Raw genomic sequence first — 14346 nt, 5'->3', positions numbered from 1 at the left:
GGACAAAAAAAACCCTCCACTTCAAAACCTCAGAATGCTTTATGCCTACTCTTTTATAAAGAGTAATTCTTAAAACCTATATGACTTAAGATCTTATTCTGATGCCATGTTTTTAAAACCGACCTGGTGATTTGCTTGTTGCACCACTGTGGCCCGTAAGCACGGCTGTCCTGCAGTGCCTTCAGCACCAGCAGGTGGCACTCTCTGTAACTCAGCAGCAACTCTGCATCTGCACCACTAGTGGCGTCCAACAGACCCTCGACAGCCTGAAGAGAGATGAAGTTGAGAACGCAAGCAATTTAAAAAAGAATATTTATTTTAAAAAATGAAAAAAATAAAAATTATTTCAACTCACTTTCTGCAGCAGGCCCAGTGCAGTGATGCCATCGCGGGAGTTGCGTGCCATGACCACAGCCTCGAGGAGGCTGCGCAGGGCCTGGGCTTGTGGGTTCATGGCCAAAGCTGGAGGGATGGCATGCAGGTGCTGCTCCAGGTCAGAGATGCACTTATCGTAGATGTGAGCCATGTCATCCGTAGGCCACGCCTGCTGCTGCTGATGCACAAGAGACAAGTGAGGATTTAAAGTTAGACTGGAATCTGATTAAATACTCCAAGATACTTTAAGCAACCTCATTTGTATGGGGGACCAAACCTGCAGAAATTAAAAATAAATAAATAAAACAAACAAATATAATAGGAAAACAAAGGAATAAATGACTTGATAAAACAAATATTAATTTTTAATTTCATTTTATCCTAAATTTCTGTGTTACTTTTCCCCTTCATTTATTATTCTCTATTTATTTTTATTCTTTTTAACTTCTTTTATTTATTTTTTCCATTTATTTTTATATTTATAGGTTCATTTATATTTATTCTCACACGTATATATTTCCATATTTATACATTTATTTCTCTCATATACACACACATTTAGCTCTCAATCAATGATGCACTGGAGCTACGCAACGACTGCCTCCTCATTTGCATGTTGCACACAGAAAAGCAAAAATAAATAAATGTATAAATAAATAAGGAAACTAATACAGACAGGAATAAATAAATATAAAAAATGAACGCATGAATAAAAATTTATGAAAAAAACCTACAATAAAAATAAAATACATAAAGAATAAAAACACATTTAAAAACAGAGGATAAATGAAAGTAATACAAAATTTTTGATTAATTTAATTAAAAATGAATCATTTGTTTTATTTAGTCCTTTATTTATTTTATGCCTCTATTATATTTCTCTCTCTTTACATATTTATTTTTGATTTCTGTAGGTTTGGTCCTCCGTACATTTGTAAAACACATCTGTTATATTTATAGCAATCAGTGCACAAGTATATGTGAACAAGTGTCAAATGACAAGCATTTATTTGGTATCCTGTTAGTATCTTGCAATTTCATGTCACTTAAAAAAAAAAAGAAAATTAAATAAATAGAAATGAACAGGTAGAGCAAATTCAGCAACTTTGAGCGTATAAACACGAACATGCATAATGTTATCTGAAATAGACCCAAAAATAGGTGTTGATTTTGTACACACCTTCATAGGCTGGGCCAGAAATCCAGTGGGCTGAGAAAGATCGTTGCTGGGCAGGAAGCCTGGTACATTGCGGGCAAACTCCTCATAAACAGCCAGCTGCTTAGGGTCCACACCACCCACCTGCAGAACAGAGGAATGTAGGATAAACGATCTTCATTAGTCACCTAGCAAATATACATAGCTTTCAATTCCCTAACACTTAAGGCGAAGGCGCACCTTAAGGCGGATCTGCTCTGGCATGCGCTCTGCTTGGTAAGTGAGCACCATGGGGTCGCAGTAGCGCCGACCTTCCTGACGAGCATGTTTCCTCAGCTCGAACTCCTACAGCAGAACACACAACACAAACAGTAGCACAGGTTATATATGTCTGGGGCATGTAAAGTCAATGACGAGCATTTAAAAGCACATTTAAAGCTAATAAGAGCATGGAAGTCTTACAGTGGCCAATCTCTTGTCCATCTCTGGTCCAGCTTTCTCCACAGCAGTCTTCTGAATGAAGCAGCAGGCCAGCTCGCAGTTATCCTGAGCAATGCGGTTAGCCGCCTCCTCCATCATTTCCCTCTGCTGGGGTGTGGGAGCCTGTACAACAGGGGCAGCGAGTTACACACAACTACAGAAAAGAATCAGTGTGTATGTATGTGTACATCTCTATTGGTGCAAGTTTACCCTGAGGGCAGCAGCGAAGGTGTTTTTCAGGTTGGCGGTGATGTTATTAATAAGCGGCTCTCTGCAGGTGATCATGGCCATTCCGGCAGTCAAATTGCGCATCATGTGGTGGGCGGCGACGCGCATGTGTGATTCCTCAGAGTCGAGAGCAAAGTCCTTCCTGACGATCTGCTCACACGTAGTCATGGCGATCTTGATAGAGCGGTCCACCACGGGGTGAACGAGCTCTTGTACGGCGCGTTCGATCGCCTGCCTCACGCACTGCTTCAGCTGTGGATGTGCCTGCAGCAGCGGGATCTGCTCAGGATAAGAAAACAGCACTGACTCAAAAACACATTTCAGAGGAGATGTGCCTGTTTATAAAAGGCTGGCCATTTTACAAACATTTAAACGCTTAATCGTGTCGCTTCGCTCGGAATTTTGTCTCAGCAAAAGAGTGCAAAAGCTTTGTTATGGCTGCACGGTATTGTTCTGATGCACAGTAATAGGTTTCAACAAATGGCAATGTCCTTCTGGGTCGACTAAAAAGTTCCAGATAAATCATGGCGTTGCTGAGATGCAGACATGAATCACATTAATGCAAGTTCATATAGATTCCTCATAATGAGATTCTTAAGGACTATTCAAGCACCATTTTTTGTTTTGTTTTCAAGGACTATAATGAGAGGTCATGCAAACGTTCTTATATATTATAATATAAAACAGTCAATTTTTATATGGCGCCTTTTGCTGCCATGCTGGACTAAATTTACACTTTCCAGACATTGCTTCGTCTTCACCATAACATCAGCATACTCCAAGTGAATGACGGGAGCACTGTTGCCAACAACTTTCAGTGGAAAGTCGCTGGATGATGTCGTGCTAATTAGCATATTCATCACGTCGTATTAGCATTCGGCCTAGTGTTAGCTCTTTACATCTGTTTACTTCTCTCCTACTCTGTGCTCACGTACTGTATTTTAATAAAGCCGAATTGCCAATAAAAAAAAGCCAAATTTAAGCACCTTGTACGAACCCTGACTTCAGTTTAATTTTAATGTATCGTGAGATGCATGACCGCAATAAAATCCTATCATACTCCAGCATCTGTATTGTAGAGCCTAAGTATGGCATGATCGTGACCTGAATCTAGACTTTTAGCAGTGATCTGTCGAAGAATGATCTAGAAGCTCTATAAGAATGATCAGAATTAGCTTACAGTGCTGTTGATGGTAATGTGTGGGGCCAGGCCCGCTAGTGCATACACATTGATGTCATGGTAGCTGAACTGCGGTGTGGGCGGCCCCGTGGTGGCGGTGGTCGCTGTGGTCGCAGGAGCTGAAGGAGCAGCTGTGAAGGAGAAAAGAAAAAGAGAAGAAAAAAAAATTCCAGTCAGTTAAAAAACTGGAAGTCATCATCGTTGGATGAAGCAAGCAAGGAGACCGGAGCAGAGAATGGGGAAAAAGTGGACCTTCCAAGCCAAAAAAACAAACAAAATCAAAAATCAACGAATGATATAAATCATGCCAAGAGGGCACTTACCCAATTTATTTACCAAGTGCAAACCAGGTAACTAAATTTGTCCCATCACCCATATTGACACCTGAAGGTGTTTTTCACAGCACCATAGTTTTGCTGAAGGTAAAGTAAGAACAGTCGCAAGTGTAAATACTACACAGTTAAACGCGATGTGCTTTGTACCTGAAGTGACTATCGGCAGCATTTCTTCAGGTGGCTTTGTTTCCTTCTTTGGTGCAGACAGCTGCTCTTCCAGATTTTTCAGCTTCTCTTTGTCTTTCAGCAGGTTCCCAGGTTTCAGGTCATTAATGTCCAGAGACAGGTTCTTACACAGCACCTCAATCTCAAACTTCAGGTTTAGCTGTTGAGTCAGAAGAGAAATGACTGCTATTAGATTTAGTGAATTTGCAACGAATGAAGGATGATTCTCAGGTAAACACAATCGGTAAAATGTTTGGAGACACCTGACTGAAGTGTTTCTCATGATCTTAAAAACCTTTTGATTTGAAGGTGTATGATTAAACATTTGAAACTGGTGTTGTAGACAAAAAGAATTGTGCCAACATTCATTTCTTTCATAGAAAACTAACATTTACGAAAAAAAAAATCTATTTTTAAACAGATGACTGAGCGAAATATTCCGAAAAGCAGACAATAAGAGTCCAGCATAGGTGGGACCTCCTTTAATACTGTTTAAAAAGCATCTCAGGGAAATTCCTCAAGAAATCAGTTGAGAAAATACCAAGAATACATTTCTGGAAATTCTAGGCAAAAAGGGTGCCTACTTTGAAGATGCTAAAGTACTAAATTATTTTGATTTATTTTGGATTTTTTAATCACAGCATAATTCCCATAGTTCCATTTGTGTTACTCCAGAGTTTTGTTTATTATTATTCTAAAATGTGGGGGAAAAATTTAAATAAAGAATGAGTGTGTCTAAACTTTTGACTGGTAGTGCATCAGCTCCACAATCCACAGACCTTCAGATCATGCTCCTGGTGTAGCTCGGCCAATACGTTCATGATGGCCATGGTCCAAGGGTTCTGTGGTCTGAAAACCTTAACAAAACCAGAGATTTTGGGTTTAGCAAGAGGTCAGAAAAGAAGGAATAATAATAAAAAAAACAACCAAAAAAAAAAAAAAAAAACACAACCTGCAGCTAGTCACTTATCTCTCGCCTTGACACCACAGAACTGTTGAATTACTTAAAAAGAGAGAAACCTAAAGAAATGGAAATTGAGAGATGAATACCACACTACGCAGACTAGACTCCAGGACTTTAGCCACGAAGGGGACCACATAGAGCAGCTCTTGCTGGCCTTTCACATAAGCCTCCAGTAACAGAGATTTCAACTCCAAATCCTACACAGCAACACAGCATTGAGGTTACCGACAAGAAGTTTGACAAAATGTGCTACACGAACAATTATTTACTGATTTAAAAAGAACTCACTGTATAAAGTATGGGTTTGTTCTTAGCCAGGGTGATCATGCCAAGCCAGTGGCCCAAGTTCTTCAGCAGGGATCGATCAGAGAAATTTGCAGCTGCCTTGTCAGAGGTCAGGAGAACCTAAACAAAAATGATTAATGACTTTATGCCCCAAAACTATTCAAAATTGTCAAACAATTAGCATGTCTCGGTCTTTAAATTACCTTAATGTTTCTGTAGGTTTCATTCAGAACCATTTTAACGAACTCCGGATTCTTCAGAGTGTCGAGGAAGTTGGAGTAAAGGCTGTGAAAGTTTGGCTCGATGCTGACACGCTTCATCACGAGGTACTGAGACACCCAGGGCATAAACTCCTCCTTCACTGTCTCCTTCAGCTCTTCGACCTATAAAACATTATACACAACAATTTGCCTTGCATTACATCACATCACAAAGAAGAAACAGAACATTAAAACCAGTGCCAATACTACCTTTTGGGTCATGTTGGATTGGGACAGGTTGTTGAAAATGAAAGCTATCTTCTCCTGAACGTTCTCTGGAGGCTCCACGATCCTTTCCGTTTGGTCTGTAGCCACCAGTAACGTGTCTATGTTTGTGGTGTTTATTGACGGCTGCAAAGCAAAGGAAAACGTATTTCACATCTTTCTCCTAACGTCTCTTCAGTCACCACATTTTAGGTGAGACTTTAGTGAGACTTCAGTGTCCCCTTCCCCTCCCCAAACCACTAAAAGTTCTGAATGAACAAATCCATTTATTTAGGCCATGTCCACAGGTATACAGATATATCTGAAAACATGTTCTTTTTTTGTGTTATGGATGACTGCTTTACAAAAACACCCTCTAAGGTGAGGAAATTAAAAAACTTCACTGTTTAGAAAACACTGGGGTGACAGCATCAACTTGCACGTACCCACCGCGGTTATGGGCACGTTACAAAGGTGCTTGTAACTCCTGATTATGTTATAGAGAATGTGTTTGCACCTTTGTGGAGCCATCCGAATGAGTTATGAGCTGTAACTGCTCCCGAGTCCACCAGTACAAAGCTCACCACAAACAGATTTCGGATAAGATCCCAGTGCAACTTTAAGCAGTCATCCCACCTCATCATTAGTTCATAAACAGGAATCCTTCAATGCATTTTTTTTTGTTTGAGATCTTTTAGTTAACTGCAACACTGACCAGGACAAAGAAGTTGAAGGAAAGAACTTAATGCTCAATACTCATACCATGCACTTATTTACCCTGCTAGGTAAATATTTTCCCAGGCAAGGGAATTTCCCAAGTGCGGAATCAATAGTTTTTCCATCTTATCTTATTACAACACAACAACATTTTACATACGTGAAAGTATGTTTCAGAAACATTTGTATACATGTGGACGAAGCCGTACTCTTGAAATAACATCCCAATTAAGTCTACTCACTGGCATATCCTTCTTAAAACCTACTGCAGTGGGCCTGGTGATGGTGGAGGTTTTGGCAACGGTGGTAGTGGTGGTTGTGGTGGTCACCAGGGTGCTGGCTTGACCCGGCTGAGGGGCTTTAGGGGGCTGGGACTGGGCCTGAGCCTGAGCCAGAGCCAGGCTGCCTGGTGTGGTAATGGAGCCCTGCATCTTCACCGGAGGGTCACGGGACTGCTGGCCATACTCGATATACTGTACCACATAATGAGCACACAGACAAAAATGAATAACAAACACATTCACACTGCAAGTAACTGCTTTAAATTAATTTTTTCCCTCAGAAATAAAAGCTGACCATCATGGAGGGCTTGTTATGCAATAGAAGAAACCTGGTTACCTCCTGCAAATGGTGAGGAAACTGCAGAAAATGGCCTATGGAGGCCAAGTGCTGACAATACTGTGGGTAGTCCTTCAATCTACAAAACAAATGGTGAGCAATTAATTACTGAAGGAACCCGATGCAGTGTGCCATTTCTCCCCAAAGTTTCAAATGACAACTATAGCAGGGTAAACTTCTACAGAGGTATATGGGGGACCATAGCAAACCATGCATTACCATTTGTTCCAACAGTAAAAGTGGGAAAAAAAATCCAGTATTTCCTTCCCATGATTTTACAAGAGAGGGAAAAAAAGATAGATAGATTACAGCAGACAGAAGAGAAAAAGTTGTCAAATATACCATCACTCCCTCAACAGCTGTATTTAAAACCCCCTCATAGCGGTATTTACAAGTTGTTTTTTTGCAATTTAATGCCAGAAACAAGTAGTGTTATACATTTTTAATAAAGAAAATATATATTTAATTTTTATTGCTATTTTGTAATATTACTGCACTGAATCATACATTTTTAATTGGGATACAAATAGTAATATCTGACATAATTCACTTGTGTGTTAGACCTCGTGGCTTTTATTTTGGCGGAAAACTGAAGACCTCTTTTAGTTGGCAGTTTCTTAAATTCACTTCATTACAGATCAGGTGAAATGCTGTAAACCTTTGCCCAAAAAAAATTAGATTACGCTAACGTAAAAGCAAAGTGAATCTGGCACGTGTTGTATGTAAATGCCGGTTAAAAGAGACTCAAACTCACAGAACAGACAGAGACAAAGTCAGCGTGGAGAGGCTTTTACCGTGAACCGAGCAGCTCTAAAACACTGATCAGCCGCACACACACTGAGTGCAACACAGTCACACGGCTTTACCATGTCAAACAGCAACGAGCCAAAATAAAATATAAAATCATCTTTATGGTGTCGGTTCAGTTGCATTTTTAAGACCCTTGAAATGTGAATTTAAACACATTTTAATGCTAATTGAGGCCTTATTTTTATATTAAGAAATTTAAGACATTTTAAGAATTTTTAAGAACCCACGGACACCCTGTTGTAAGATGTCAGCAAGCACAACATACACGAGGAAGCACTTAAAATAAAAAAATAAACAATTAGGGGCATGCTGTTATAGGAAAATAAATCAAGCCTGCAGCCGCAGATGAAGCAGGGTTACCGGTAATTTAATAAAAGCACATCGTTTCCTCTTATAGCACAGAAAAACCTTCACAACAGTTACACATTTAAAAAAATTGTTAGTATAGAAATGATAACGTATTAGAACGAGCACGTGGTGGGCGGGAATAAATAAAAATTCACGTTTACCTGTTCTTAAACCGATCTAGTGCGGCGATGCCGAAGTAATACATTTTGGAGCCGTAGGGTTTGCGCAATGCTTCCAGGACATATCGCAGGGCGAGGCCAAGGGCCATGTAGGTAACCAGGCCCTTTTCGATGATGCCCCCGAACAGGCAGGCGGTGATGTGCAGCTCTTTGTCTGGGTACTGAGGGAAGAAACGGTACTCCTCGAAAAGGTTGCGAAGCATGCAGTTAAACACCTCCCGCTCCCGTTTGATGTTTGAGTCCTTAAACCTCTGCAGCATCTCCAGCACCTGAGAGAGGCAGGTATGAGAAACATTCAGTGAAACTTTAACTCACCTGTTGCCGGGAGGGGGCATCAAATATAAATTAATAAAGTAATAAATATAAGTTAATATTTTTTATTAAAAACAATAACAAATATTGGTTCCTTGTGTTTATATGCCCTGACGAGAAAGTAAAGCTGGTTAACTAGTGTGTGAAACGCGTAAACTCTGCTGCTGTTACACAGTGTGCAAAAAATCCTTTTGAGAAGATGCTGCATGCGACTCACCTCATCCACAGACATGGTGGGGTGAGGGGGATGGTTGTAGATTCGCTGGAAGTAGCTGTTGGCCTCGTCATCAATCTCCTTACTAAAGTGCTGGTTTGCCTCGGGCCACACCTGAGAGAGGTCAGCTAAAAAAAATATTTAAAAAAAAGCAGGAAGAAGCAATTGACTTAAATATAATCTTTTAGAAACAGGTAGAAATACACAAGCAGACAACACATGCAAATAAGCAATTGATTCCTGGCAAACAGCTTGTTTTTGTAAATTTCTGGGGATAAATAATATCCAGTTTCGGACTTCCCACCAAGCTGGTTGCTAAGCAAAATACAGCAGTAATGTAGACTGCTCTGCGTTTCCTCTTACAACAGGTCTGATTACGTATGTGCAAAACGTATGATAAGTGAATGCACATCATACTAGGTTGATGGGTAAATTTTCAAATTTCGAGGAAACACAGCTGAGGCTCCAGGCACTCTCAGTCCCACCACCACCACGTACAGATCTTCAACCTACAATGCTGGAAGGTGGGCGGGTTCAGCCCCGGTGTGCTCATCTTCCGTGTTCCAAAAGGGTCGCTGCTCACTGCTGGCATGCCCAAGCCTGAACCAATCCCACTTAAGCTGCCTGAACTCAACGGGCCTGCACAAACAAATAATCCACAATTGACACAAGCAAACAAGCCAAAACCATAAAAAACACTGTCATGGACTTTCATTGCAAGGGACCAGTCATTCTGCTTAGTGCTTCAAGAATATGTTTAAAAGTTTACACTTCTTGGATAAATACTCAGGAAAAACACTTACAATTAGTGACTGTCAGAACCGGGTTGTCATGTCATCGCAATTTAGACCTTGATGTTGATGCCACATTAGTTAGTTACATTTATACAGCACTTTTCTAGACACTCTAAGTGCTTTACATAGTATGGGGGGTCTCAACCACCACTAGTGTGTCGCATCCACCTGGATGATGCGACGACAGCCATAGTGCGCCAAAACGCCCACCACACACCAGCTATTTGCGTAGAGGAGTGAGTGTGATGTAGCAAATTCAGAGATGGGGATTAGGGGGCCATGAGAGAGAAGGGCCAATGTGGGAAATTGCAAAGGTTGCATAAATATTGCATACAGGTAATAAATTAATGCACCATAGGCATATAGCAGCTCCAAGAAAAATTCAAATGACTCAAATCTGAAAGCGTTGATGGTGAATGTACATTTCAAGATCAATATTCACTTCTGAAAACATGAAGCAGAACCAAAGCAATAGGTTTTACAGAGTAAGCACAGGTTGGAAGGTAGCCCTTTGTAGTTTCTGCTCAGCACCCGTTCTCTATTTCATCGTGTTCACGTTTTGGCTGTTTAGTGCTTCAATGTGCAGCAGGTTCTCTAACTGGAGTGCGAGGCAGGTCATGCAGCCAATTTCCAGTTTGTGCACTTTAAACTTTTGGAGAAGACTGAACTCTTTGCCCTGCAATAGAGGTTTGTTTTTACAGCATCTAATCTGTTCTCTGCACACAAGATATTCAGATACAAGCTAAACCGGTATCTTATTTGGCAACTTTAACCAGCCTGGCTTAGTGGCCACGGTACTGTATTCACACGGTCACGCTTGTCTTAACGACTTTATTTTCTTTCACCCCATCAAATGTTTTCCCAGGCAGCCCGTACAGTCGAGGTGTTACTGTTTTACTGCCTAGACCGCATATACAGTTGAGTGCCTCTTCTAAAGCATCCGTTTTTCCCCCGCAATTCAGGAAATGTTTCATATCTAGGGGAGGGTCACTGATATGCGTGCTAGAGTACGTAGTTTGGACTGTAAGTTTCTCAGAGGTCGGAGAAAAACACAGACGTGGCCGATCCGGAAATGACAGTAGCGCCTGTAAAATAGGAAGTTACCCCCCTGGAACGCACGGAAAATTTAATCCCATAAAAAATAAACGGGGCTTTTGACCGCCGCCTTGAAAAGGCATCGCATAGGCTTTGAAATTTAAAAGAGTTTGTTCATCACCATATTCTCACCCTCTCTTAAGCCGAAATTCCTCTCTACTGTTTCTAGACACCTTTTCTCATTAGAGAGCACGTCTGACCCCGTGAGACCAACATAGCCAGTAACAGTAGAGAGCAAGTTACTACTCGATTCACACTGATCCGATCCAAAATCTAATCCAAACCTAAACACCACTAAACAAGCATTTTTTTTTTTCCAGTCAACCGTTCATCGTGCACATCACTGGAACATGGTAGAACCTGAGAAGCACTTCTGCCTTAACCGAGAAGGTGTGCACTTTTAAGTAAACAAATATGACACTACAGGTTGCGACTAAAACCGGGTTTCTTTCCAGTGAAAGCATGTCATTTAATACAGATCTTTGAAGTATTAGTGCAATATTTAAGGTTAGCATTATGAAGGTGTAACCTGGGAGCTGCGAAGAAAGGCTGCTGATGCCCCCAAAGGGCGTGCTCGGGTTGGGGTTGGTCAGAGGGGGGAAGGCCTTGGCAGGGGACTGAGGGTTGCTGAAGGCCGAGCTCAGAGGTGTAGGGAAGCCTTGCATGCTCTGCGTGTGAGAAGTGGCCGTGCCGCCCAGATTTAGAGAGCCCATCACAGCAAGAGGGTCCACCTGAATCACACGGTAGAGGGGTCACTCAAAGAGTTCATTTTTGACAATACAACACCCACCACGACCGACGTTCCAACACAGCAAAACCTTACCGGGGAAATGGCGTCCAGACTGCTGGTGCTGGTTGGACGGCCCTTCGGCATGACTCCTGGTGGAGGCTGGCGAGCCTTGTTCATCACGTTGCTACAGTTGGCCACCATGGTCAAGATTGTCTCAGACAGCTCTTGCGAGACACTCCTGAACCGTTGATGACGAAGCACAAGTGACACGAGTCAAACAATATACCCAAAACACCCAAGACGATTTTTACTATACATCATGCAACAGCCGTCAGTAAGAATCAGTAAGGATCATCCAGACTTTGTCTGATTAGCAGCAAAGAGAAGTGGAAGTTTAGTGTGATTAAACATTTTTGTGCTGTGCGTCACCAGGAATCATGTTTTTTTTCCTTCATTCTTCAAAGTCAGGGTCGTGTGCAATCAGCACGAGACATAAAATAATGGCCGAGTCGCCATAATTCTCACCCAGCACAGGACTGCAGACAAGCCAGCATAGTAGCCAAAGTTTCCGGAGGCAGTTGTGCACTTTTTGGCTGGTCTTTTTCCGGAGCCAGTCCTCCCATGATGGTGGGACAGCGTCTCTTCAGGAAAGTCACACATGCCTGAATGAACGGCTCCTGCAACAGATGAGCTCTCAGTCAGAGTCATGTCGCCCCAAAACCATTGGGTCTCATAACCACTCGTGCATACACGCACACTTACCCCGTGCTCTCGGATTTTATCAGTCAGCCATTTGTCTAGTTTGAGGTATTCGCGGCGAGAGGCAAGTGCAGCGAGGTCAATAACAAAGGCAAACGGAGTACCATTTAGCAGCATCGATAGAGACTGGAACACAGGAAATATAAAGCAGGGTATGAGCAGGCGGGTTACTGCGGATTAATGCTTGAAGAGGAGTGCGAGAGCGATGGCTGTACCTTCAAGTCCTGAGCCACGTCCAGGATGCGCGAGAGCTTGGCCTGGTCGTACTGCTCACCCCTCATGTACCACTCTGCCATCGAGTGCATGATGAGCTGCCGAATGGATGGCGACTGGCCCTTAAATCGCAGGAGAGCAAAGAAGCCTTAAATTATTACAAATCGGATACAAGTATACCCCTTATTCCAACATTTACGTTAATTTAATTTACGTCAACCTTGGCTCCAGGCTTCATTTATTCCATTACACTTAAGGTATATATAAAATTCACAATACAAATCATCAATTGCCCCAACCCTAGCTTTGTTCATACAAATCTAGTACATGTTAAGAGTGTAAAATAGCATATTTATAACTGCATAACCGTAATCACCCAGTAACTCGGGATGAGGATTTAAATCAGAGGTAACTTGAAAGTAAACAGAAGAAGAAATAATCCCAGTGCTCATACCTGCCCGTGCCAGGCGTAATGTAGGATGATGGCAGAGTTGGGGTGGTTGCCCAGGAAGATGGGCATGAGTGTGGAGATGAGCTCATGGCGCAGTTGGTGCCAGGACGTGCTGATCTGCAGCAGTGCCAGCACCAGCATGTCCGGACAGTGTTTGATGGGGAAGCTGAAGAGTTGCTTCACCTGCTCATACTGGCCCACCTCAGACAGTCGCAGCAGACTCTCCACCAGGTCCAGGCTCTTCCTGTGGGGCAGCACTAAAATTGACTGACTGACTGTTTAACACCAAGTACACTATGCTAACATAACTAATTTACACACACACACAAAAAAACAACAACAAAAAAAGATTGCACCACTATCTCGAAAAAGAATAATTACATTTCTTAGAGCATTGATGCCATTTACTTTTATGTGAAAAAGTTATTCTGAGAAGATTGTACAGACCAGGTGGCTATCTCCCTGTTGTCATCCTCAGGTGGAGCTTTGAGGATGTCAATGACGACGGCATGACAGGGGTAATCGGCGAAACAGAACACCTCCGGACTCATCAAGGATTGCTGGATGAAAGAGAGCTGGAAAGAACGAGCATGAAGAGGTTATTTGAATCAGAAACACTATTATTAGAACATACTATGCTATATATTATATTTATATAAATAAAATACAGTACAGAATAATATTCCCTCTTTTCCCCGCTCGCTTTTAAATCGCTTATGAATGCCCATGCGGCTGTGCGCATTTCGCTTTCGAATTAGCGGCAATTTGGGGGCAGCAACTGCTTGAATGGTGGGTTCATTATTATTATTCTTAATGAAAAACAACAACTACAACGACAAACTCGTTTATATTAAATGTAGAACTACTGAAACTAAATCTTCAGTCATCGTCTTGTCAGTCAGCTCACCTCACTCATCAAGTGATGAATGAAACCTGATCTGACGCGTCACTTGTGCACATCCTCAGAAATTAACTACAACTGAATAAAAACAGATTACAGTACAATTTTAAGAACCTCTAAAACCTACTGAAGAGTCAGTTTGGAGTACCAGTCCTCTGGATTTTCTAGATTAGTAAATATTTTTGAAGTGTAGCGATTATTTCAGACGCAGATCACGATGACAAACACGACAACAGCAAAAAGTTTAACAGAAATGGAGCTCGTCGGTCAGTTTAATGTTGGTGTGCATGAACTCGCTAAACATCAGTTTGACTCGGAAACCTAATGCATAGGCATGTTTTGCCCGACGTGCCGTCTAGCGGACGGATCTTTTAATCCTCCAGATGTGCACAAGATATGTAAGCAAGTATGGTAAGCAATTTATTTACACCCCACGAGTTTAAATATGGCCTTCTGCAACCCTTAACAGATTTAGTCACAGAAAGAGAACAAGTGCCTCACGGACATGACCTACACACCTTAACAAAACGTAATGTGTCCTTTTATTTAAACATGCACTTTTAAAGGATCATG

At 41.7% G+C, this 14346-nt stretch overlaps 1 protein-coding gene across 4 annotated transcripts in view; it reads right to left on the bottom strand.

Annotated features, from left to right (window-relative positions):
- The window catches only part of cnot1 (CCR4-NOT transcription complex, subunit 1), a 30990-nt gene that overhangs the window by 7646 nt on the left and 8998 nt on the right, over positions 1 to 14346 (bottom strand). For 2 of the 4 annotated variants that reach the window (XM_053631447.1, XM_053631448.1), the window contains exons 12-36: positions 13320 to 13447; positions 12876 to 13116; positions 12424 to 12543; positions 12212 to 12334; positions 11975 to 12126; positions 11543 to 11687; positions 11249 to 11450; positions 9344 to 9469; positions 8834 to 8958; positions 8287 to 8573; positions 6968 to 7046; positions 6592 to 6822; positions 5639 to 5779; positions 5372 to 5551; positions 5172 to 5288; positions 4970 to 5080; positions 4699 to 4776; positions 3902 to 4079; positions 3420 to 3550; positions 2222 to 2518; positions 1994 to 2134; positions 1772 to 1876; positions 1556 to 1675; positions 356 to 553; positions 124 to 266 (exon numbers count right to left, since the gene is read on the bottom strand). In XM_053631447.1, the coding sequence (XP_053487422.1) occupies positions 124 to 266; positions 356 to 553; positions 1556 to 1675; positions 1772 to 1876; positions 1994 to 2134; positions 2222 to 2518; positions 3420 to 3550; positions 3902 to 4079; positions 4699 to 4776; positions 4970 to 5080; positions 5172 to 5288; positions 5372 to 5551; positions 5639 to 5779; positions 6592 to 6822; positions 6968 to 7046; positions 8287 to 8573; positions 8834 to 8958; positions 9344 to 9469; positions 11249 to 11450; positions 11543 to 11687; positions 11975 to 12126; positions 12212 to 12334; positions 12424 to 12543; positions 12876 to 13116; positions 13320 to 13447 (3899 nt within the window). The remainder of the gene's footprint in view (positions 1 to 123; positions 267 to 355; positions 554 to 1555; positions 1676 to 1771; positions 1877 to 1993; positions 2135 to 2221; positions 2519 to 3419; positions 3551 to 3901; positions 4080 to 4698; positions 4777 to 4969; positions 5081 to 5171; positions 5289 to 5371; positions 5552 to 5638; positions 5780 to 6591; positions 6823 to 6967; positions 7047 to 8286; positions 8574 to 8833; positions 8959 to 9343; positions 9470 to 11248; positions 11451 to 11542; positions 11688 to 11974; positions 12127 to 12211; positions 12335 to 12423; positions 12544 to 12875; positions 13117 to 13319; positions 13448 to 14346) is intronic. The other 2 variants (XM_053631449.1, XM_053631450.1) reach the window with 2 other exon arrangements.

This window comes from Ictalurus furcatus, chromosome 8, assembly GCF_023375685.1.
Source record: "Ictalurus furcatus strain D&B chromosome 8, Billie_1.0, whole genome shotgun sequence".
Classification (NCBI taxonomy): domain Eukaryota; kingdom Metazoa; phylum Chordata; class Actinopteri; order Siluriformes; family Ictaluridae; genus Ictalurus; species Ictalurus furcatus.
Note: the sequence above shows the minus strand (reverse complement) of the source record. Positions and strands in the feature narration are given on the sequence as shown.